Source organism: Chrysochloris asiatica, unplaced genomic scaffold (assembly GCF_000296735.1).
Source record: "Chrysochloris asiatica unplaced genomic scaffold, ChrAsi1.0 scaffold00440, whole genome shotgun sequence".
Classification (NCBI taxonomy): Eukaryota; Metazoa; Chordata; class Mammalia; order Afrosoricida; family Chrysochloridae; genus Chrysochloris; species Chrysochloris asiatica.
In genome coordinates, this window is record NW_006408958.1 from 931,927 (window position 1) to 956,834 (window position 24,908).

The 24,908-nt window shown below is 40.3% G+C and overlaps 1 protein-coding gene across 1 annotated transcript in view; it reads left to right on the top strand.

The window, feature by feature from the left end:
* XPO6 (exportin 6) overlaps positions 1–24,908 on the top strand; it is a 124,102-nt gene that overhangs the window by 83,556 nt on the left and 15,638 nt on the right. Inside the window, exons 14-17 of the mRNA XM_006877057.1 lie at positions 631–723; positions 4,906–5,050; positions 12,667–12,813; positions 13,654–13,843. Of these exons, the coding sequence (XP_006877119.1) occupies positions 631–723; positions 4,906–5,050; positions 12,667–12,813; positions 13,654–13,843 (575 nt within the window). The remainder of the gene's footprint in view (positions 1–630; positions 724–4,905; positions 5,051–12,666; positions 12,814–13,653; positions 13,844–24,908) is intronic.

A 24,908-nucleotide genomic window follows, 5' to 3' on the forward strand; every position in this document is an offset into this window, starting at 1 on the left:
TAAACCATCCATTTCATCCTATCCCCAAAACAAGTGATAACCAGTAGGCATGCTTTGGTACTATTATTTCTTTTTGTTAAGAGGCACATTATTATAACAAAAGTAGGATATATTCTGTATATTTCTTTATTGTAGCCTTTTTTATGCTTGTTATTGTTAAGTGCCATCGAATCAATTCTGTCCCATAGTGACCCTGTATAGGGTTTCCAAGGAGTAGCTGGTGAGCTTGAACTGCCAGTCTTGCAGTTCAAACAGCTTTACAGTCTGGCACGTTAATCCACAGCGCCACACCAGGACTCCGAATGCTTGAAATACCTTAAATATTTGTCATTAAATATTCTTTTAACCAACCATGGATTTATTTGACTGCATTATGTTTCATTGTATCAACTCCTCTGTGACAGATGTTTACATTGCTTAAAAAAGTTTTCTGACATTGTGAAAAATGCTTTCATTGGTATCCTTGTAGTTAAGGCTTTATACATGTCTTAGATTACAGCTTTGAGATAAAATTAAGGATCTGCTCCTGATTCTTTCTTCTGCCCTTGGGCTTTTGCTGGTGCCATGTCCATTTTGTGTATTTTAGTCCAGAGGCTGAATGTTCTTTCTGACCTGTTTCTTTGTCAACAGATTGGTCAAAGTCACTCTGTATGGATCGCAGATAAAACTGTACAACATTGAGACTGCTGTGCCATCAGTACTGAAACCTGACCTCATTGATGTGTAAGTAGAGTTGGGTGCTTTGAACGACTGTCAGGAAAAACTTAGAATGAATAAAAAGATTGATTGTGTATCTCTAGGTAGGGTGTATAAGAGGAATTCATCAGTAGATGAGAACTAGGGTGGAGAGGGCATGAAGTAGGCACTCCAGGAAGAAAGAACAGCACAGACAAAGGCACAGACAGATGTGTTGCAAAGCCACACGTTTAGAGAGGTGGTGAGCAGGTAGTGTGCTGGGAGATGAGGCTGGATAGACAAGTTGGGACTAACTGGAAACTGCTTGATTACCTGGAATCTTGCACTGTAGACCGGTGACTGAAACTGAAGGGACAGAAGAGTCACTTGAGGAGCACATTGCCCCCTAAATTCTATTCTAGTAGGGTGACATGAAGCTCAGGTGTTTGCATATTGAACAAGTAATTTAGGTTATTTTAAAGCAGGACATCCAGGGACCACACTGTATAGACGATTGGAAGCCATTAGAAATGGGACACGGTGGGAAGGGATGGAGGGGAGAAAGGGTCATATAAGGTTATACTGCCCACGAGGTCTGCTCTGTGATAGAGCAGTGGTTTTCAGACTAAAATGTGTGCCACATTTGGCCTGCCCGCCTGCCTTTGTAAATAAAGTGGGCTGGTATTGGTCATTTTGAATCTGAGAACCACGTGGTTTACTATGTTGGGAATAAAAAATTAAAGAGGAATGGCATCATATTCATCAAAAAGAATATTTCAAGAAAAATCAAGACTGTTTCAAGGTCCGTCTTGAAGTACTGCGTTGTCTGTGTAGGATATCATCCATACACTTACAAGGAAGACCAAGAACCTCTGGTAGTGTAGTGGTTACAAATCGGGCTGCTAATCTCAAGGTCAACAGTTTGAAACTTCCAGCTGTTCTGCAGGAGAAAGATGAGGCTTTCTGCTCCCTCAGAAACCCTGTTGCTACGAGTCGGAACCAACTCCATGGCATACACCACCACCACCACAAGCATGACCACTTAATACCACTATTATTCACATATAAGCACAAACCAATAAAGCCAGTGATGATGAAATTGAAGAACTCTACCAATTCCTTCAATCTGAAATTGATCAAATATGCAATCAAGATGTATTGATAACTACTGGTGATTGGAAGGCAAAAGTTTGAAACAAAGAGGAAGGATCAGTAGTTGGAAAATATGACCTTGGTGATAGAAATGATACTGGAGGTCACATGATAGAATTTTGCAAGACCAATGACTTGTTCAATGTAAATACCTTTTTAAACAACATAAAAGATGGCTATACACATGGACCTCATAAGATGGAATACACAGAAATCAAATTGACTACATCTATGGGAGGAGATGGTAGGAAAACCCCACACCAGCCAAAACATGGCCAGGAACAGTTTGTGGAACAGACCATCAATTGCTCATATGTAAGTTCAGGCTGAAGCTGAAGAAAATTAAAACAAGTCCATAAGAGCCCAAATATGACCTTGAACCTTATCCTCCCTGAATTTAGAGATCATCTAAAGAACAGATTTTATTAATTAGACACTGATGACTTAATGACAAGAAGAATTGTGGGAATACATTAAGAACATAATACAAGAAGAAAGCAAATGGTCATTAAATAGACAAGAAAGAAGGAATAGACCAAAATGAATGTTAGAAGAGATTCTGTAACTTGCTCTCTAGTTTAGAGATGCCAAAGCAAATGGAAGAAATGAGGTAAAAGAGCTGAATAGAAAATTTAAAGCGCTGCTTAAAAAGACAAGGTCAAATATTATAATGACATGTGCAAAGATCTGAAGTTAGAAAATCAAAGGAGAAGAACATTCTCAGCATTTCTCAAGCTGAGGGAACTGAAGGAAGGAAAAAAAAATGTAAGCCTGAATTTGTGATATTGAGGATTTTATGGGAAAATATTGAATGATGCAGAAAGCATCAAAAGAAGATGGAAGGAATGAATACACAGAGTCACTGTACCAGGAAGAAATGGTTTATGTTCACCCATTTCAAGAGGTAGCATATGAACAAGAGCCAGTGATCTTGAAGGAAGAAGTCCAAGGTGCACTGAAGGCATTGGCAAAGAACAAGGCTCCAGGAATTGAGAGAATACAAATGGAAATCTTTCAACAAACTGATGAGGCACTGAAGACAAACTCATTTATTCCAAGAAATTTGGAAGACAGCTACCTGGTCAACTGATTAGAAGAGATGTTCTATATTTGTACCCATTCTAAAGAGAGGTGACCCAATGAAATGCAGAAATCATTGGACAATATCATTAATATTGCATGCAAGTAAAATTTTACTAAAGATAAATCAAAAAACGGCTGCAATAGTACATTGACATGGAACTGCAGAGGTTCAAACCAGATCCAGAAGAGGACGTGGAACTAGAGATATCATTGCTGACATCAAATGGATCTTGGCTGAAAGCAATGAATGCCAGAAGGATGTTTACCTGTGCTTTATTGACTGTGAAGAGACTTTCTCCCAAAGGAAGACTCCCCAAAGTGGATCATAACCAGCTCTGGACAACATTGCGGAGAATGAGTATCCAGAACACTTAATTGTGCTCATGAGGAACCTGCACATAGACCAAGATACAGTTGTTTGAACAGAATAAGGGAGTACTGAATGGTTTAAAATTGTGAAAGCTGTGTGCTTTTCATACAGCTCTGGTAGCGTAGTGGTTACGAATCGGGCTGCGAACCTTAAGGTCAGCAGTTCGAAACTACCAGCTGCTCCGCGGGAGAAAGATGAGGCTTTCTACTCCCGTAAAGATTTACACCCTCGGAAACCCTGTACAGGGTCGCTATGGGTCGGACCCGACTCGACGGCACTTAACAACAACAACAACAACATGAAGTAGAATAACCTATTGGTGTTTTATAAGCTTACACAAAATGTTGTTGTTAGGTACTATCTAGTATGAGGTACTCTTTCTCCATACTTATTCAATCTGTGTGTTGAGCAAGTAATTTGAGAAACTGGATTATATGAAGAAAAATGTGGCATCAGGTTTGTAGGAAGACTTATTAACAACCTGAGATACGTAAATGATACAACCTTGCTTGCTAAAAGGGAAGAGGACTTAAAATACTTACTGATGAAGATCAAAGACAGCAGCCTTAGGTATGAGGTGTACTTCAGTGTACAGAAAACAATAATCACCATCAGTGGACTAATAAATAGCATCAAGGTAAATGGAGAAAAGATTGAAGTTGTCAAAGACTTATATTGCTTCCAACCACAAGCAAAGATGTCAGTTTGAGGACTGAGGACTATTGGTATTTTCTATAGTCTCATATGCATGTTAAAGTAGGACGATGAAAGAAGACCATGTAGGAATCAATGCATTTGAATTGGAGAAGCATATAGACTGCTGGGTAAGAATAGCACTGTGAACTGCTAGAATTACAAGCAAATCTGTATCGGAAAACGTCCAGGATGGTGAGACTTTATCTCTCATACTTTGGACATACTATCAGGAGGGCTCAGTCCTTCAAGAAGGACATCCTGTTAGGTTAAATGAAGGGTCAGCAACATAAAGGAAGACTCCCCAAGAGGATGGATTGGCACAGTGACAGTAGCATTGGGCTTAGGCTTCACAATGATCGTGAAGATGGATCAGACAGTGTTTCATTCTGTTGAACATAGGACTGGAACCAACTTGATGGCACTTAACAACACCATTTTGTGTAAGCTTATAGAACACTAATAGCTTTTTCTACCTCATAGCTATCCTCTAGCTAGATATAATGTATGGTGTGGAGGGAACTTAAACTTGATAGTCTTACTTCAAAGCTTTATTTATAAAGTTGTATCTGATGGTTGTCTTAATTCTGATGTGCAACTGTGGATGTTAAAATTTACTAGTTCCAAAGTCAACATATTTATAGTTCTTTTATTCTGTTTTTATATTCCTGTCATTCTTTCAGGTGAACTCATGTATCACAGAAAAATGAACAAATGCAATAGACATTTACTAATTGTCCGCTGTGTTTTTGCGTATAAGTGGCAATGTTTGCATGATGAGTGTTTTAGTTTTAAGGTTGTGTGTGAGGAAGTCATGTGCTGGAGCAGTAAACACACAGGAGGTAGTTTTGCCATTGCCTGTGGAAACATGTTTGATACTAATATATTTCCACCCTCACCTTTACAATTGTGTCTTCTTACCTCCCTTGCAGGCACGCTCAGTCCCTGGCTGCTCTCCAGGCTTACTCTCACTGGTTAGCACAGTATTACAGTGAAGCTCATCGGCAGAACACTCAGCAGTTTGTTTCTTTGATCTCCACTACCATGGATGCAATCACACCTCTCATCAGCACCAAGGTACTGAAACAGCGAAAGCTGCACTATTTATCTGCCTGGTCTGTCTGTGTAGTATGTCTGATGATTCAGAAAGAAAGCATGGCACACTTACACCATCACTCTTAACATTCTCTACATGCATCCAAGTAAAGTGGTAAAGTTTTTTGGTTCTTTAAGTCCCATGAGAACACATGCACATTCTAAAAAGATAAGATATTCAAACTTATAGACCAAAAAGTGAAGGCATTATTTAATCCCTTCTTCCAAAACATTTTCCTTCTCAGGGTAACCACTGCCAGCATTCTGTTCTTTATCTTTCCAGACATTTCTATGTCATTATCTATAAAAATAAAAAGTATATATAGATTGCCAGGCCATAGTATGATAGTAAGTCAAGAAGAATTGTTAATAGGGTTCCAGTTCATACATGCATGGCTTTATTCCAGACCAAACATGCTTAAACTTGTCTCTGAGATCAGTGGATGGCTGCAGACAAGTTCTTTCAGTAATGTACTTGTTTTAGTCTTATTAGGATGCCTTTAGAAAAAGGTTATCAAAGCAGTGGCTTCCAGGAGATTCTGCTGACTGAGCCAGTTAAATTCAAGGCTGAGAGTCCAGCGCAGGAGGTTATGGTGACTGGTTTTGAAATCCCCAAGGAGTAATCTTGATAGATTTTCTTGAAGGACAGAATGATTGTGGGGGCTCATAAAGAAATTTAAAGACAATGGAAAACTGTATTGCTGGTAAAAAGGCCAGAAAAGTTGAACTGAGGAATTTTTTTCCATCACAGCAGTGCACCTGCTCATTCTTCCATGGATGCAAGGACTATCCTATGAGAAGTTCTTTGGGAAACCTTACCCTATCTATCCTACACCAGTCTTGCCCCTTCAGACTTCTTTCTGCTCTTAAAATGCAAAGAACATTGAAAAGGAAGGAACACAATTTAAGTTCCTCAAGGATTCCAAAACTGCCATTTTTATATGGTATAAATCAAACTGCACAGAATTCTCTGGGAAAGGGTTAAAGAGATAAAAAAATACTGCTTTCAAAAGTACGTAGACCTAGATGAAATTCTCTGGGAAAGGGTTAAAGAGATAAAAAAATACTGCTTTCAAAAGTACGTAGACCTAGATGAAATTCTCTGGGAAAGGGTTAAAGAGATAAAAAAATACTGCTTTCAAAAGTATGTAGACCTAGATGAATGATAGGGCTGTTTAACAGTAGTTTCCCATTTTGATAGTTTTGTTTAATAAAGGTTTCTAATGATTTTGAAGCAATACTTTTTGACTTATCCTTGTAGATGAACATTGATAAAATGGGAGAGAATTGTGGAGCAGAACCTCAGATTCCTTAAAACAAAGAAAGAAGCAAAAAACAGTACCAGATTAATTGGACTGGTTGAAACTAGAGTACTCCCCAAGATTATTGCCTATCTTAAAAGTTAACCCCTTAGGTCACTTTGTAGTTAAATAACAAATTGACAAAAAAAAAAAAATATTACCTGTAAGTACTGTGCTTGCTCATTTTTAAAATGCACCAAGATGAGACCAAACAGTCAGCAATAACTTGAAATAAAGCAGAGGTGAGAATGTAGAAGCCTGAAGCTAATGAACGGAAACAGAACAACCAGAATGGAACTCAGAACAGTATACCCAGTGTCACTGGGCAGCGTTGTGTGGAAATTGTTGTGTGACCCTGAAGTGATGTGTAAACCTTCACTGAAAATAGAAAAGAATTATGTTTCTGAAAAGTTGATAGATAGATAGATAACTGTACTCTTGCTTCATAATATGCCTTGGAAGACCAACAGATGAATAGAACAGCTTCATTTTTTCTAATTAATCAATTTGAAAACACTTCTGTAGTGTGGATGTATTGTAATTTTTCTACTAATGTAAATTTACATTTAAAAATTTGTATATGTCTACAGTAGAGGACTCTTGGTGTGGTGCTGTAGGATCAGCAGTGGACTGAAAATGGCAAGGTCAGTTTGAATCTCAAGGTTGGCGGTTCAAACCTACCAGCGGGTTCTTGGAAACCCTATACAGGGTCATTATGAGTTAGAACTGATTCCACCAAATTTAAAAACAACAATAACACAAGGAAGCCCAGTTAATACCACTATTACCCAAATTTATGCACCAGCCACTAACGCTAGTGATGATGAAATTAAAGATTTCTACCAACTTCTTCAATCTGAAATTGATCAAACATGTAATCAAAATGTATTTATAATTACCAGTGATTGGAACACAAAGGTTTGAAACAAAGAGGAAGGATCAGTAGTTGGAAATATAGTCTTGGTGATAGAAATGATGCCAGAGAGCACATGATAGAATTCTGTAAGACCAATGACTTGTTCACTGCAAACACATAGACCTCACCAGATGATGGAATACACAGAAATCAAACTGACTACATCTGTGGCGAGAGAACGTGGAAAAGTTCCATATGTTCAGCCAAAACAAGGCCAGACACATACGTAAGTTCAGACTGAAACTGAAGAAAATTAAAACAAATCCACTTGAGCCAAAATATGACCTTGAACATAGTCCACCTGAATTTAGAGATGATCTGTTATGGTATGACATCAAGAACATCAGACAGTAACTTTAATATCACATACAACTAAAATTTTGCTTAAGGTAATTCTAAAACAGCTGCAACAGTACGTTAACAGACTGCCAAAAGCTCAAGCCGGATTCCAACAAAGGTGTGTAATGAGGAGTTTCATTACTGACATCAAATGGATCTTGACTGAAAGCAAAGATTGCCAGAAAGATGTTTACCTGTGCTTTATTGACTATGTAAAGGCTTTCAAATGTAGATCATGACAAGCTGTGGACCACACTGAATAGAATGAGTGTTTCGGAATGCTTAATTGTGCTCATGAGGAATGTATACATTGACCAAGAGACAGTCGTTTGAACAGAACAAGTGGACACTCAATGTTTTGAAGTCAGAAAAGGTGTGCGCCAATGTTGCATTCTTTCACCATACTTATTTATGATGTATACTAAGCAAATAATCTGAGAAGCTGGATTATATGAAGAATGTGGCATCAGGATTGGAGCAAGACTCATTAACAACCTGATATGCAAATGGTACAACCTTGCTTGCTGAAAATGAAAAGGACTTAAAATACTTAACTGATGACAATCAAAAACCACATTCTCAGTATGTATTACACGTCAATGTAAGGAAAACAAAAATCCTTACCACTGGAGCAATAAAAAATTATGATGACTGGAGAAAAGATTGAAGTTGTCAAAGATGTCATTTTGCTTGAATCCACCATCAACACTTAACTGCAGTAACAGTGAAGAAATCAGACAACTTACTTTATTAGGCAAATCTGCTGCAGAAGACCTCTTTAAAGTGTTCAAGAGCAAAGATGTCAGTTTAGGACTAAGGTAAACCTGGCCCAAGCCGTGATAATTTCAATAGCCATGTATGCATGTGAAAGTTGCACTGTAAGTAAGGAAGACCATAGAAGAACTGATGTATTTGATTTATGGTGTTGGAGAAGAATATTGAAAGTACCATGGACTGTTACAAGAACAAACAAATCTATGTTAGAAATATAACCAGAATGCTCCTCGGAAGCCAGGATGGCCAGACTTCATCTCTCCTACTTTGGACCTTTTGCTAGGAGGGACCAATCCCTGGAGAAGGACATCATGCTAGGTAAAGTGGAGGGTCAGTGAAAAAGAAGACGACCCCCAATGAGATTGATTGGCAGCAGCAATGGGGTCAAGCTTAACAATGATTTTAAGGATGGCACAGGACTAGGCAGTGTTTCGTTCTGTTTGGCAGGGGATTGCTATGAGTTGGAATTAACTGGGTGGCCCATAAATAACAGGGAACATCCTTGGATGTATGTCTTTATATACATATAGTGGGCCTATAGTGGAAGGTTACAATAATGTGAAATTTATTGGGTTCTGTTACGTTGACCTCCAAAAAGACTGCTAGTTGACATTGCAAATATTGTTAAATGCTTATGTTCATGGAAGAGTCCTGTTGTAGTGCTATAGGATAACCACTGGACTGCTACACATAAGGTCACAGGTTCAAACCCACCAGTTCCTCCTTGGAAACTAGGTTTGCTGTGAGTCAGAACTGACTCGAAGTCACTTAGCAACAACAGTGCTCATAAATAAAACTTTTTCTTTTTAGATAATTCTCATAGGTCGGGGGAACTCCACGATATAATAGTAATTTTTCTTTCTTGCATTCTTTTACATGCCCTTACATACTCCCCACCCCCCACCCCCCAAGCTCTGCTTTGGGGTACTGTTTTTACTGCAGTTTTACCAGCATTAGGATCTATATCTTTTTTTTATTTGAAGGTGACAGGATGGTACTTGATAGTGAAGTGAAGGATTGGTGTTCCTGATGCAGTGCAGAAGGAGGGGCCAAAGGAGAGCATGGTTTTGTTGGACTAAGAGGAGTGAGATAGGGGATTTGAATGATAGGTCACGGAGTTTGGCATGTGATTCTTAATGTGGGAATTCTTTTCTTTTGTTTTTATCTAACTTTTTGTTTTAAATTGAGTCAAGGTTCACACAGCAGATCATCAGTTTTACATTCAGCAAATCCTTTCTGTGTACCATCAGTTAGCATTGTTTACCTCTATTCTCTTTAACTCTTGCGTTCCTTTCTGTGTCTCCCACTATCTTCATCTTCCCTCTGCTAACCTACCTCTTGTATTATTGTCTGTGCTGTCACCATGTTAACATATGACTCCCCTCCAGCCTGTGAATAATTTTCCTTACTCCCACCAGTAACCATCATAGAATGTTTCTTTTACCAAGAAAACACTTTATTAACTTTTCACTGCAGTGGTCTCATACAATAGTTGACTAATTATACTCAGCATAATGTCTGACAGGTTCACCCATGTTGTGAGGTATTTTTCAGATTCATCCTTAATCTTCATCGTTATCATGGTATCCCATTGTGTGTGTATCAAAGTTTGTTTAACCATTCTTCTACTGATAGACTCACTCGATCCTTTTGCCATTGTGAATAGTGCTGTCTTTGTGTGTAAGATGTGTCTCTTGTAGACAACATATTGAAGGATCCTGTTTTCTTATATTCTGCTACTCTATCACTTGACTGGCATTTAATCCGTTCAGTGTAACTATTAATAGGTATGAGTTAATTGCTATTCTTTTGCTATGTGTGTTTTTGTATTGCTGGTTTCTTTGTTCCCCATAGTTTTCTACATATAAGGTCAGCGGTTCAAACCCACCAGTTGTTCCTCGGAAACCCTATACAGGTTCACTATGAATCAGAACTGACTTGGAGTCACTTAGCAACAACAGTGCTCATAAATAAAACTTTTCGCTTTTAGGTAATTCTCATAGATGGGAACTCCAAGATATAATAGTAATTTTTGTTTCTTGTACTCTTTTACTTGGAGTTCATTTTGTTTATAGATTTTCTTTTCATTTTCATTTCTGTTGTGTTAATATTTCCTAAATCGTCCTGATTTTCTTCTTTCTTATTTGGATGTGAAGGTGTTAATTTTCTGAGGTTATCCTGTACTTTATTTTTTCCCCAGTTTAAAACACTCTGTTTTATGTTAAAATGTACTTGACTTCCTTGCCATTTGGAAGTTCTATATCTACACTGTTCTCTCTTTGTTGAGTAGTTGACTTCATTATAGATTGACATCTCTGCCTCGCTATTTTCAGTCTTGTAGGTTTTTTATTTATTTATTTTTTAACTTTAAATACTTGTATTTCAGGATTGAGTTCTGGGTGGTGTTGTCATGTATGGTAACCTCAGGATGTTGTCTGCTGTTGTTGATTCTCAGTTCAAAGAACACCCTTTAGCAGTTTTTGTAAAGTTAGCTCGTTTATTACAAATTCTTTTAATTTCCATTTATCTGGAAATGTTCTTATTTTGCTGGCACATTTGAGGTACACTTTTGCTGGGTACATGATTTGAGGATGGCAGTTTTTTTCTATCAGAGTTTTGTATATGTTCACCGCATTCTTGCCTGCATGGTTTCTGCTGAAAAAATCTTACTGGTTCTCCTTTGTTGATAAACAAAACCTTTTGTTTTTTCCCGAGCTGCTCTCAGGATTCTTACCTAAGTTTTCTTCCAATAACTCTTTGACAGTTTTCTCTGTGGTTGTTGTTTTTTTATCTGTGTGTGTGTGTGTGTGTGTGTGTGTGTGTGTGTGTGTGTCTATTCCCGTTCAGGAATTCAAATCACCTGTATGTTTTTCCTCTTTATGGTGCCCCACACAAATCTTAGGCTTTCTTCAGACCTTTTCATTCTTTTTTCCAATGATTCTTCTGGCATACTAGTATTGAGAGATTTATCTTCAAGCTTTCTAATTCAGGCTCCCGTTATTTCTGATATTCTCCTTTGCCCTTTCAATGTATTGTCAATTTCTGAAATCTTAGTGTTAATCTTCTGAACTTCTAATTACAGGTTTTGTATTGTTTCAAATTTTGCATTTATTTTATCTGTTTGTTCTTGTAGTGTTTTCCTGAATTATTCTAAAGTTTTTTCTGTGTTCTCTTTGCTTTCTTTGATCTCTGTGTCAGTCCCTTGAAGGTACCCAAATATCATTCTTTTGAATTATTTTTTCAGCTAGTTCCATTACCTTTTCTTCCTCCGAAATATCTTTTGGCTCTAATCTTGATCATTTGTTTGAGCCAGTTTCTCTTGTTTCTTCATGTGAGCTAAATTTGTCTGTTGTCTCTGGGCCATTGTAGTATTGTTGTATTTATATTTAGTTGATTGTATGTTATTGATGTGTTTTTAGGCTCTCACCAACTGTCTCCTATGGGTGTAGTTTACAATGAAAGCAGAGTCTTCATTTGCTGTTTTGTACCTCAGTTTATGGTTTTAGCTGGTGTTGGCTGCTGTCTCTCATTGATCAGGTAGTAGAGGAACTGGTATTAGACCTTGCCCAGTGTATGAAGCTATAGAGGTATGATTGTGGCTGCACTATATGCGCACCGTTGTTGTCTCGTTTCCCATTGCCTCTGTGAGTCTACTTTTCCAGGCCACATTCTGTCACCAAAGCACCTTATTAAAGTCAAGATGGTCACACTACATCTGGCCAGCTGTTTACCAGTCAGTCTCCTTTCTCTCACCATCCCTGCTAACTTCTTCTTTCAACAAGCACTCAGTCCACTTCTCTAACCTTTCTTCTGATGTTCAGTGTGCTAGGATGTTCATCTGTGTCTGTTTCCTCTGATCTCTTGTATCTTTTCTGTCAAGGTAGGAAATGACTCAATTTGAACAGGGAGAAACTGAAAATGTGATGCTGGCTGGGGGCTAGACCAGGTGACATGGTAAGAAGATTGGAAACCTTGCTGTTGAAAGTCAACATGTTGTTAAGTGCCATTGAGTGTGGTCCAACTCATAGCGACCCTGTATAGGGTTTCTGAGGAGTAGCTGATAGCTTTCAACTACCAACCTTGTGATTCACAGTGCAGTGCTGATCCTACAGTGCCACACCAGAATATGGCATAGGAAAGATAAAGATATTGCCTCCTTGGTATATTGCATCCATGAGCCGTATGAAGATGTGGTTGCCTTTTGAGAATGTCTTCTAATTCTACTCTCATGGGTATGCAGTGACCAGACATGTCCTTTTCCCATCCAGGTCCAAGACAAATTGCTGCTATCTGCGTGCCACCTTTTGGTCTCGCTTGCCACCACTGTGCGCCCCGTCTTCCTGATCGGCATCCCTGCAGTACAGAAAGTGTTCAACAGAATCACTGATGCCTCTGCCCAGCGGCTGGTTGACAAGGTGAGACCCTGGGCTTTCTTGGGAGCTGCAGAGCTGTGTGGCTCAGACCTAGGGAGGATGAGGAAGAGAAGTCTGTCTTTTGTATTTGTATTCAGAGCTCATGGGCTTTACCAGCACACTCGGATTTCTTCAGTTTGTGGCACAGATAGAACTTGAGTAGTCTCTTGTAATGCCCTTCCTAAAACAGGTAGCAGTTTGCCAATTTAGACATTGAGCTGTTCCTTTCCAAAGGGGTGCCTCTCGGATTTGGTATGGCCAGCACTGTGAGAATTAGAATTCTCTTTGTGTTTGTTGTTTTGGTTTAAGACAGTTTGGGGGTTTTACTATTTGTTGGTTGGCCCTTTTAGAGTTGAAAGACTGCAGACACATAATTCTCTTAGAGTCATCTGAGGAGGCTAGGGGCTTAAAGACCAACAGAATGGGCATGAAAGTAGTTACTTGATTCAGAGCTCCTGGGCTGTGAGTGTCGTGCTGCTGACCTGGTAACACAGGAGACTCTCCTACAAATCATGTTCTCAGGAGTTCCCCAGAGGATGCCAGAAGCCTGCATTCTGAGGGCTAAGCTAGACTCAGTGTCGGCACTCTGAGGTCGCCCTTTGTCAAGCTTCAAGTTCCTGAAGGGAAGAGAATGCTCCAGAAGTGACAGTAGAGGCAGGGGATGGGTTGTGCTGGATCCAGACTTGGTGTTACTGCATCACTTGTTTTTTCTCCCTGGGCAACCTTATAGTTGGACTTGGACTAGGCTGTCAGATAGGAGTTCAGCATGTGCAGTGGGTTTCACTGCTGTCTGTTGATCTTGATGTCCCTGATAGATGCCTTTCCTTCTGTGCTTCCTTACAGGCTCAGGTGTTGGTGTGCCGAGCCCTGTCTAACATCCTGCTGCTTCCATGGCCAAACCTTCCAGAGAATGAGCAGCAGTGGCCTGTGCGCTCCATCAACCATGCCAGCCTCATCTCCGCGCTCTCCCGAGACTATCGCAACCTGAAATCCAGTGCTGTCGCTCCACAGAGGAAGGTGCCACTGGATGACAGTAAGTGTGCTGGGGACAGTCTAGCTAGGCACTGCATTTCCGTTTGGCAGGTGAGACGTGCACCTGAAACCCATAAGGGGGAGTCGTCTGTCCTTAGTCACAGAGCCGCTGGCAGAAGAGTCAGACTTGGGGTGGAACAAGTTTAGAATTCAGTTCATGCATTAGCTGGACATGGTTCCTGAATGTAGGATGCTGGAAATGTAAGGAAAAACCCTGTACACTATTGATGGTGCCTCCCAGCAGTAAAATAAATTGTACTGTGATAATTGATCCATTTCAGACGTGTGTCTCTAAGTAAACAGAGCAGTTCATCTCTGCAAACTAGGGACAGTGTATTTAAGAACTCTGCCTTTTGCAATTGTTTTTACTTTTCTCAAATACAAACACTTCAGAGGCTGTGAAAGAGCTTTGTATCTTTACAAGTGATACTGTAAGTCTTAATTATTGGTATTAAAGAGAAGCAAGAAATCAAGAGAACTCAATATTTCAAGTATCAGGTATCAGATTTCTCTGAATTATCTTTCAGAAATATTTACAGGTAAATAAAAATCTGTTTCCATAGCATTAAAGAATATAGAGTGTTAACAAAAATATTTTTAGAATAATATAAAAGTTGAACAAATAACTCCTAAATCCCCCCAATTTAGGTATTGTATCAGGCCACACAGACTCTGTAGTAAAAACTCCAAAAGCAAAGAAAAATTTATGCTACATACCCAACTTGAGTCACTGCAGTCCCTCAGCAACCGGGCACATGGGTACTGCACAGATGGCATGGTGAATTGTGTAAGTAGTTTTCACAGCTTTGCCTAGAAGTGACACTGCTACTCATGTGTCATTGGATGGAGCAGGTGACATGACCCTGTCTGACTTCATAGGGGTCGGGCGATGTGGTGCTGCCATGTGTTGGAAAGCCCCACTGCCAGCAAGTTCATTGTGACTCAGAGCGACCCTACAGGACAGAATAGAATTGCTCCCTAGGGTTCCCAAAAGTCTAAATCTTCAAGGGAGCATGTACCCTCATCTTTCTCCCTTGGAGCTGCTGGTAAGTTGAAACTGCAGACCTTGTGGTTAGCAGCCCAGTGTGCCACCCACTATAGCATTAGGGGTCCATGCTGGAAATACTGGGTGGATGGTGTTAATGATTTCCATGATGAATGTAGCTCACATTTTGTTGAGTGTTTACTGTATTCCAGATACTATCTAAGTATTCAGTTGTTGTTGTTGTTAAGTGCCATCAAGTCAATTCCGACCCATTGTATAGGGTTTCCAAGGAGCAGCTGGTGAGCTTGAACCACTGACCTTGCAGTGCAAATGACTTTAGACATTGTTTTATTTAGTCTTTCCTGTAACAAGGTGAAGTGTATCTCTATGTCTTCATTCCACAAATGATGAAATGAGGCTTGAAAACTTTTCTTTTTCCTATTCCAGCTTTATACTTTGAAAAAGTTGTCAAACCTTCTTAATAGCTAATTGAAAGACTACGACAGTGGACATCTGTATGTATGTCTTTCACCTAGATTTGCCATATTTGTCTCACTTTATCTTTTTTCACTGAGCCATTTAAAAGTTACAAACTTTGACACTTTATCCTGAATTTTTTTTTTTAATGTTTTATTGTGAATTATGTGATAGTTTACATGGGAGAACATTAGTTATACATTCTATCATATATCGTTTCATTGCCATGGTTACAATCCCCTCCATGCATCATCAGCCAACCAAAAGGTATACCCTGCAAGCCTGTCCCCCAGTCATAACCAGTCTCTCTCTCTCACTCTCCCTCCCTCCCTCCCTCCACGTCATCCATCTCCGGCATCATTGCGTCTGGGTAGGGTCTTATCCTGAATCCTTAACATTTGTCTGTATACCGTGAACTACCAAATTAACAAACAAATCTGTGTTGGAAGAAGTAAAGCCAGAATGCTTCTTAGAAGGCAAGATGGCCAGGCTTGGTCTCTCATACTTTGGCTTGTGTTATCTGGAGGACCAGTCTCTGTAGAAAAATATCGTACTTGGCAAAATGGAGGGTCATGGAAAAAGAGGAAGCCCCCTAATAAGGTGGATTATCACATTGGCAGCAGCACTGGCTTAAAGCATAACAACAGTTGTGAGGATGGCCAGTGTTTCCTTGTGTTTTGCAAAGAGTTGCTATGTGACCAACCACACCTGACAACAGTAGCATCATTTAACATATGAATTGTTGTTGTTGTTGTTGTTCTGACCCATAGCGACCATGTTTAAGGTTTCCAAGGAACAGCTGGTGACATAATTTTTATTGAGATTCGGGTCAAGGTTTAAGAGAAATGGGTTTTCCATTCAACAGTTCTTTGGGTTGCAGTCCCCAGAGTGTGGCAGCACTCATTTCGTATCCTCCCTGTGTTCATCATTTGCCCTTTTGTCAGATCCCTTCTTGCCCTCTGAGTTTTAACCTTGCAAAAAGCCCTGCCTTTTGATCTCAAGTGGTTGATTGTTCTACCATATTCAAATTTCCCAGCTGCTACCAAAATATTATTTTTTGCTTTTAAAAAGTTTAAAATAAGCCAAGGATTGCGTATTTGGATGTTCCCATCTTTTTCATCTCCTTTAATGTGAGGAGTCCTGGTGTGGCACTGCGGGTTCATGGGCTGGACCGCAAAGTCGGCAGTGCAAGCTCACCAGTTGCTCCTCAGAAACTCTGTACAGCGTTGTTCTGGGTCAGAACTAACTCAGCAGCACTAACAACAGCAGCAATGTGGAAAAGTACCTCTTGTTATTTTTCTTCCATGATACTGACATGTTTGAGAGTCTGGGTCTGTTTTTTTGTAGACTACCCGTTAGCATCTGGATTTGTTTCATCTTGATTATGTTTGGGTTGAATATTTTTGGTGTGGCATTGTGGGATAAGGCTCTGGACCACAAGGTCTGTTTGAACCACAAAGACTGTGGTTTAAACTCACCAGCTACTCCTTGGAAACCCTATACAGGATCTCTATGAGTCAAAACTGACTCGAAGGCACTGGACAGCAACAAGTGATGTGGGTTTTGTGTTGTATTATTCTTCTGTGCCCCGTTATTGGTGCTGTTCAGTTTAATCCCTTGTTCCCTTGTTGGGGGGTGGGGGGTCAGGCAGTATCTGCCAGTGTCTCCATTGTTAAGATCCCTTTTGTCCCCAAAGCTTTGAAGTTCTAAGTGCCTGACGTTGAAGAGAAAGAGAGGGAGCCAGGGGTCTGAATGGCTCAGACCTGTGCTCCTCTTAACCATGGTGCCCAGTTGTCTCTTTCTTCTTAAAAACATTGGCTTTAGGTTTGTGTTTACTGGTTTTATGACATCCTGTCAGGTAGTAGCAACAGAATTTATGGACACATTTTCATCTACATTGAGGGTGCTTGCCTGCTTCTTATTTCAGTTTCCTTAAACATGACGTTAGAGTCTGGCCTCCTGATTTACGGGCTTTGTCTCTAAACTGCTTTCCCTGTGCCTTGTGTTCATAAGCAGTGTCTGCCCAAGTATGATTTCCTGGCTTGGTCCAAGACCATGTGCTGATCCAAGTTGTGAGTAGAAGATCCTTTGTCAGCAGTGTACACGGCTGTGCTTTTCATTCACTTTCTATATGTCGCTATGACTAGCCTTTAGTGGGTCTGTCCTATTGGGAGCCATTGTTTGAGCTCATTCTCAATTCTTTGAGTAAGGTGGTATTACCCACATTGTCAGATAAGCAAATTGGGACTCATAGTCGATGTAGCAGTGCCAAGAGTCAGTCCTGATTCCTCACAGATGCTAGTGACCCCTGAAGTTCAAGATGGATCAGAGAGTTCTTGCTAAGTAAAGGCTGGGTCATGGGGTCTCAATGAGGACACTGGTGGGCAGATCAAAGTCAACATAGAAGAGACACCCCAGAGAGCTTGGGCTGGAGGATGACAACTTCCCTGGCCTAGGCCTCTCTTGTATTCTGGCCACTTGGCTAAACTTGTCTCAACTTTGCCTCTAATCTTCACAGCAACTTGCAGATGTGGGGCTGCTGGCACTTGCCAGTGTACTGACAAGGAGCCCGCTGCAGGTTGTGTAGCCATGTAGTGATCATTTGTAGTTCATATCCAAGTCTTATCTGAACTTGTTTGTCTGCCACTGCCTTTGTTTTCCCTTGTGTGCTGTATGGGATAAGGTCATGAAGACCTTATCCATCACTGTGTTGTTAGAATTGTCAGAGAATAACAGATAAAATAATGGCTCAATAACATATAATACAGTGTAATATCATCATTTTACTAGGGTAAGTTCAAAAGTATTGCTATAAAATCATAGAAACCTTTATTAAACAAAAACATCAAGACATAAAGCTGTTGTTTCTTGACATATCCTTCTAGATCTATATACTTCTGAAGGCAGTATTTCCTTCTCTCTAACCCTATGTTGCAAAAGCTTTCAACATTACAAAGAACGGGCATTCCAGAACACGTAATTGTGCTCATGAGAAGCCTGTACATAGTCCAAGAGGCAGTCATTCAAACAGAGCAAGGGGCCACTGAATGTTTGAAAATCAGGGTAGATGTGTGCCCAGGTTACATCCTTTCACTGTATGTATTCAGTCTGTCTGCTGAACAAATAATCTGAGAAGCTGAGTTATATAAGTCATCAGGACTTATAGGGAGACTTAATAATAACAATCTGTGATATGCCAGTGATACAGCCTTGCTTGCTGAAAGTGAAGAGAACTTAAAATACTTACAGATGAATATCACAGATCACAGCTGTCAGTGTTGGTTGCCACCTCAGTGTAAAGAAAGCAAAAATCCTCATTACTGGAGCAATAAATAACATCATGATAAATGGAGGAAAGATTGAAGTTGTCAACGACTTCGTTTTGTTTGAATCCACAATCAACATTCATGAAAGTAGCAGTCAAGAAATCAGATGACATATTGCATTAGGCAAATCCTCTCTACAAGAACTCTTAAAGTTTTCAAGAGCAAAGATACCAGATTCTGAGGGCTAAAGTGCACCTGACCCAAGCCATAGTGTTTTCAGTTGCCTTATATGCATAGGAAAGTGAGACCGTGAATAAGGAAAGCCATAGAAGAATTGATGCATTTGAATTATGGTACCATGGACTGCCATGAAGAACAAACACATTTGTGTTGGAAGAAGTGCAGCCAGAGTGCTCCTTAGAAGCCAGGGTGGCCAGACTTCATGTCTCATACCTCAGACATATTGTCAGGAGGGACCAGTCCCCAGGAGGGACCAGTCCCTGGTAAAGGATATCATGCCTGGTAAAGTGGCGGGTCGGTGAAAAAGAAGAAAACCCAGAGATGGATTGACACAGTGGCAGAAGCACTAAGATGGCACAGGACTGGGAAGTGTTTCACTCCGTCATGCAGAGGATCGCGGTGAGTCAGAACTGATCTTACAACACCTCACAGCAACAACCCTAGGCTGAGGAACTCTGGTGGCATGGTGCTTTTCAATTTATACTACGTCACAATGGAAGGGACAAGGTCAAGGCTATGGGATGAATGAAATGAGGGTTTCTGACTAGATTCTTATAGAACTGGTCTTGTAACCCTTGAAGAATTAGTGGTGCGCTGTCATGAGGGGAAAAAATTCTTGGCACAACTTTTCTGGCCTTTTTATCACCAATGCAATTTTCAGATTTCTTAAAAATTCATAAGAATTGAGCTCCCGTGATTGCCCTTTTCCTTCAAGAAAATCTTTCTAGCTTACCCCTTGTGGTGGTGGTGTTCAATGCTGTCAAGTCGGTTCCGACTCACAGTGACCTTGTATAGGGTTTCCAAGGAGTCACTGATGCATTTGAACTGCCAACCTTGCAGTTCAAACCAACCTTGAGATTGAGTGCTTATCCTATGGAACGACACCAGGACTCCAGCTTACCCCTTAGGGATCCCCCACCCCCCAAAAAAATAGTTGCTATAACCTTCTGAGCTGACCTCTCTGCCTTGAACTGGCCTAGCAGATCCCCTTGGAAGCCACTGTTTTGATGGGACCTTGCTCTCTGGATCGAATTAGTAAATCCAAGACACATCCTTGGTTATGTTATGACTTGTTCCAAAAAATCATCTTCATTAGTTTTGATCTTTCTCTTTTTTTTAAAAAAAGTATGTAATTTTCCACATGTCAAAAAATGCAGATAATTTAAGACAAAAAAAAATCTTACATTTTGTAGTGTTCAGTGCAGTGCGTTATTTTACACATGACAAAGCTGCTGGCCAGAGGAATGGCACCACTTTCTTTAGGCAGTGTTAGAGTTGATACCTTCTTCTCAGATCACCGTTTTCCCCACGGCGCCGTTTCTATATGTTCCTCAGTTTCCATTGTCATGGTCATTCCTCTCCATTGCAACCTCAGAAAACTCTATATAACCCACCTCGTCATTCTATTCTGCTTTCTTTTTTTAAAAAAACTTTTTATTGTGAATTAAGTGAAGGTTTACAGACAAGATCATTAGCTTTTTACATTCAACAAATCATAGACTTTGTTTCATCTCAGTAATTACAATCCCCTCCACACAACCAGTTATCCCATTTCTTCCTGTGTTTCCTATTTCCAGTCCACTCACATTCCCATCCCGTCTCAACTTCAGGAAAATGTTGCCCTTTTGATTTTGAATGATTGACCATTCCATGGTGACCATACCTTACTAGTGCTTTTGTCATTCCCCCCCCCCCCATATGTACCTATTTATTTCTTGGCTGAAAATTAGGCCATGAGGAGGGTGCTCTCCTTTCCAGACCTGAAGGGTGGCCAAGGGCCATAGGCTTATTCTGACCAGGAAACAGTCTTTTTTGTTTTTTAATTTTGAGTTTTGGTCCACATTTTCTCCCACTCTATGTGGGACCCTCTCAGGTGATCACTTTCAGAGCAGTTGGAGTGGTAGCCAGGCATCATCTAGTTTCTGTTGTTTCAGAGTTGTGGAGACTGATGTTCACATGCTCCATGGTCCATATGACGAATTGATTCCAAGCCTCTTATCTCTCTTCTTTCTTCTACACACGAAGAGACCAAGAGTTGCACCTTAAGCAGCCAGGGTTGTGTACATATCGCTAATTACCTGGATCCCTTTTAGCCGGTGAATACCTACCTCCCTGTAGCTTTGATGTTTCTTAAAAGACTGATGGAAAGATCAGCTCTTAGACCTGTCTGATCTTCATAAAACACTGTGGCATTCATTGAGCCAAAAGCTTGCTGAGGACAAGATGTTCACTTAAAGTAGAAAATGTCAAACCACATGAGAACCCAGCTTTAGTAGCTGTCGCATCAGTGGTAATCCTACAATCATCTTCTACTAGTTTATAGATTTTAGCCACCCTTTCTTCATTTGTTGAAATTTGGTCTTCCTTCTCTTGGCTCATCTTTAAAGTCTTTAGCTTTCTTGAAACTCTTGATCCATCTGAAAAGTTGTTTTATGTGGGACAGCATTTCCATAAACTTTTTGCAACGCTTCAGTGATATGGGAAGATGTCCACTTGAGTTTTGTTTTGTTTGTTTTTTTGATTTTTAATTTTTTTTTCACTTTTTATTGTGAATTGAGTGAAGGTTTACAGAGCAGATCCTCAGTTTTATATTCAACAGATCATCATGTTCTTTGCTTCATTACAATGATTGCAATCTCTTCCATGCACCATCAGTTACGTGTATTATCTCTTTTCACTTAGCTCTTATATTCTTCCCAATGTCTCCTGCTACCTTCATATTTCCTCTGGAAACCTCCCTTATGTTGTATATTGCCAGCCCCATCACCCATGTTAATTTGTGTATGCCCTTAAATCTTTGAATAACACCCCCCCCACACACACACACACCACTGTCTTCCCATAACCATCAAACCATCATAGAATGTTTCTTTTATCAATGAAACCTATTCTTAACGTTTTATAATGTTGGTCTCATACAATAGTTGTCCTTTTGTAATTGCCTTATTCCACTTAGCATAATGTCCTCCACTGTCATCCATGTTGTGAGGTATTTTGTTAGTCTTCAATGTTGAGTAGTATTCTGATGTGTTTATATGCAAAAGTTTATGGACCCACCTTCTGTTGATGAGCATTTAGGCAGGCTCTCTTCATCTTTTTGATGTGTCTCTTGTAGACAGCATATTGAAGGATCCTGTTTCCTATCCATTCTGTTCTCTCTGTCTCTTAACTGGTGCATTTAATCCATTTACATTCAGTGTAATTACCCACAGGTATGAATTGATTTGTCATTTTGCTGTGTGGCTTTTGTGTGTGTGGTGCTGCTGGTTTCTTTGTTCCATATAATTTTCGTCATGGAGTTCATTTTGTTTGTGAGTTTTCTTTTCATTATCATTTCTGTTGTATTATGTTAATTAAAACTTTCTTAATTCCCCCTTTTTTGTTTGGATGTGAAGGTGTATTCATTTTCTCTTAGGTGCTCTGTAATTTACTAATTTTCCCACCTGCTTAAACCAATCTGTTTTAACTTGAAATCTACTTGACTTCCTTGCCATTTGAAAGTTCTGTACCTACATTATCCCCTCTTTTTGCTTTGTAGTTGACGTCATTATACATTGATATTTTTGGATCCTTATTTTCAGTTTTGTAGGTTTGTTTTACTTTAAATACTTCTTTTGTAGATTTGTTTTACTAGGAGTGTTGGGTGGTATTGTCATGTATGTTAATACCGGGTTGTTGTCTGCTGTTACTAATTCTCAGTCAAAGAGCACCCTTTATTATTTTATATAAAAGTTGGTGTGGTTATTACAAGTTCTTTAGTTTCTGCCTACCTGGAAATATTCTAATTTTGCCTTTGTATTTGAGGGACAGTTTTTCTGGGTATGATTCTTTGGTGACAGTTTTGTTTCTTATGGAGTTGTTTTTTGTTTTTGGCTGGATAGGGTACTTTATTGATGGTACATGACAAGACTGGGCTCTCTAAGCTCTTTCCCCTCTCCAGGTGGTCTGGATGGAAACTGTGAGGGAGCTTCTTAGTGTGTAGGGGGGTAGAGTTGGGGTAAGCACTCCTAGCAGCTGAGGACCTCTCTCTTCCTCTAGTGCTGTTGCTGTTGCTGGTGGTCTGGGGGCTCTTATTCTTTGGAGGCCGTGTGGACCATAAGATCCACCACCCTGTTGCTATAGCCAAATTCATTGTCATACCAGGAAATGAGCTGGACAAAGTGGTTGTTGAGGGCAATGCCTACCCCAGCATCAACGGTGGAAGAGTGGGTGTCACTATTAAAGTCACAGGAGACGACCTGGTCTTCAGTGTAACCCAGGATGCCTTTTAGGGGTCCATCTGATGCCTGCTTCACCACCTCCTTGGTGTCATCGTATTTGGCAGCTTTCTCTAGACAGCAGGTTAAGTCCACAACACGTTGGGTGTGGGAACACGGAAGGCCATGCCAGTGAGTTTCCCATTCAGTTCAGGGATGACCTTGCCCACAGCCTTGGCAGCACCAGTAGATGCAGGGATGATGTTCTGGGCAGCCCCACGGCCATCATGCCACAGTCCACAGTCTTCTGGGTGGCAGTGATGGCATGGACTGTGATCATGAGTCCCTCCATGATGCCAAAATTGTCATGGATGACCTTGGCCGGGGGGCCAAACAGTTGGTGGTGCAGGAGGCATTGCTGACAATCTTGAGGGAGTTGTCATACTTCTCATGGTTCACGCCCATCACAAACATGGGGGCATCAGCAGAAGAGGCAGAGATGATTACCCTTTAGGCACCACCATTCAAGTGAGCCCCAGCCTTCCCGAAGGTTGTGAAAAACACCGACGGATTCTACAGCATATTCAGCACCAGCATCACCCCACTGGATGTTGGCAGCATCTCATTCCTAGAAGATAGAGATGGGCTTCCCATTGATGACAAACTTCCTGTTCTTTGCCTTGACAGTGCCAGTGAACTTGCCATGGGTAAAATCATACTGGACCATGTAGACCATGTAGTTGAGGGTCAATAAAGGGGTCATTGATGGCAACAACCTCCACTTTGCCAGAGGTAACTGCAGCCCTGGTGACCAGGTGCCCAATACGGCCAAATCCATTGACTCCGACCTTCACCATCCTGTCTCAGGGATGTGGCTGGGACTGCAAGAGAAGCTGCATCTACTTGTCGAACGGGGAGGAGCAGAGAGCTCTTATAGAGTTTTGTATGTATCTTCACATTGCCATCTTGCCATCATAATTTCTGCTGAGAAATCAGAGCTTAGTCTTTATGGTTCTTTTGTTTTTCTGAGGTACTGTCAGGATTCTTACCTTTGTTTTTAGAAAGTTTAATTATATCTTGGGGTTTTGTTCAGCTTTTCGTATGCTTTATCGTCTCATCTTTTATGATGTTAGGGAATTTTTCTTCCAACAAGTCTTTGATATGTTCCTCTGTGCTTTTTATTGTCTCTTCCTGTTCTGGAATTCTCATCACTTATAATTTATTGCTTTTTATGGTGTCCCACATAGCTCTTAGGCTTTCCTTTTGTTTTCTTCTTCTGGCATACTAATAGTGAGAGATTTATTTCAAGCTCACTAAGTCAGGTGTCCACTGCTTCGAATCTACCCGTTTTCCCTTTCTGAAATCTTACGGATTTCTTATTGCAGTTTGTATTGTTTCAAAATTTGCATTTATTTTGTCTATTTGTTTTTGTAGTGGATTAAAAAGTTCTTCTAAAGAATTTTTCTGAATTCTTCTAAAGTATTTTTGGTGTTCTCCTGGCTTGCCTCAATCTTTCTATCAGTCCTTTGAATATACCTAAATATCATTCTTTGGATTTCCTTTTCAGTTAGTTCCATTACCTCTTCTTCCTCAAAAATGTTTTCTGGCTCTGCATCTTGATTGCTTGAGTCATTCTCTCTTGTTTCTTCTTGTGAGCTAAAATTGTCTCCTGGGCATTGTGGTTTTGTCATGTTTGTGTTCAATTAATGATTATATGTTGATGTGTTCTTACACTCTCAGCAGCTGTGTTCTGTGGGTGTAGTTAGACACTGGAAGTGTGTGCACCTCAGTTTAGAATGGGTTTGAGTGGTATTTACCATTGGACCATCTGGGCGCAGTTGCTGCCTCTATCTGATTGGAAAGAGGAGCAAACCCTCCCACACACATACACACATACACACA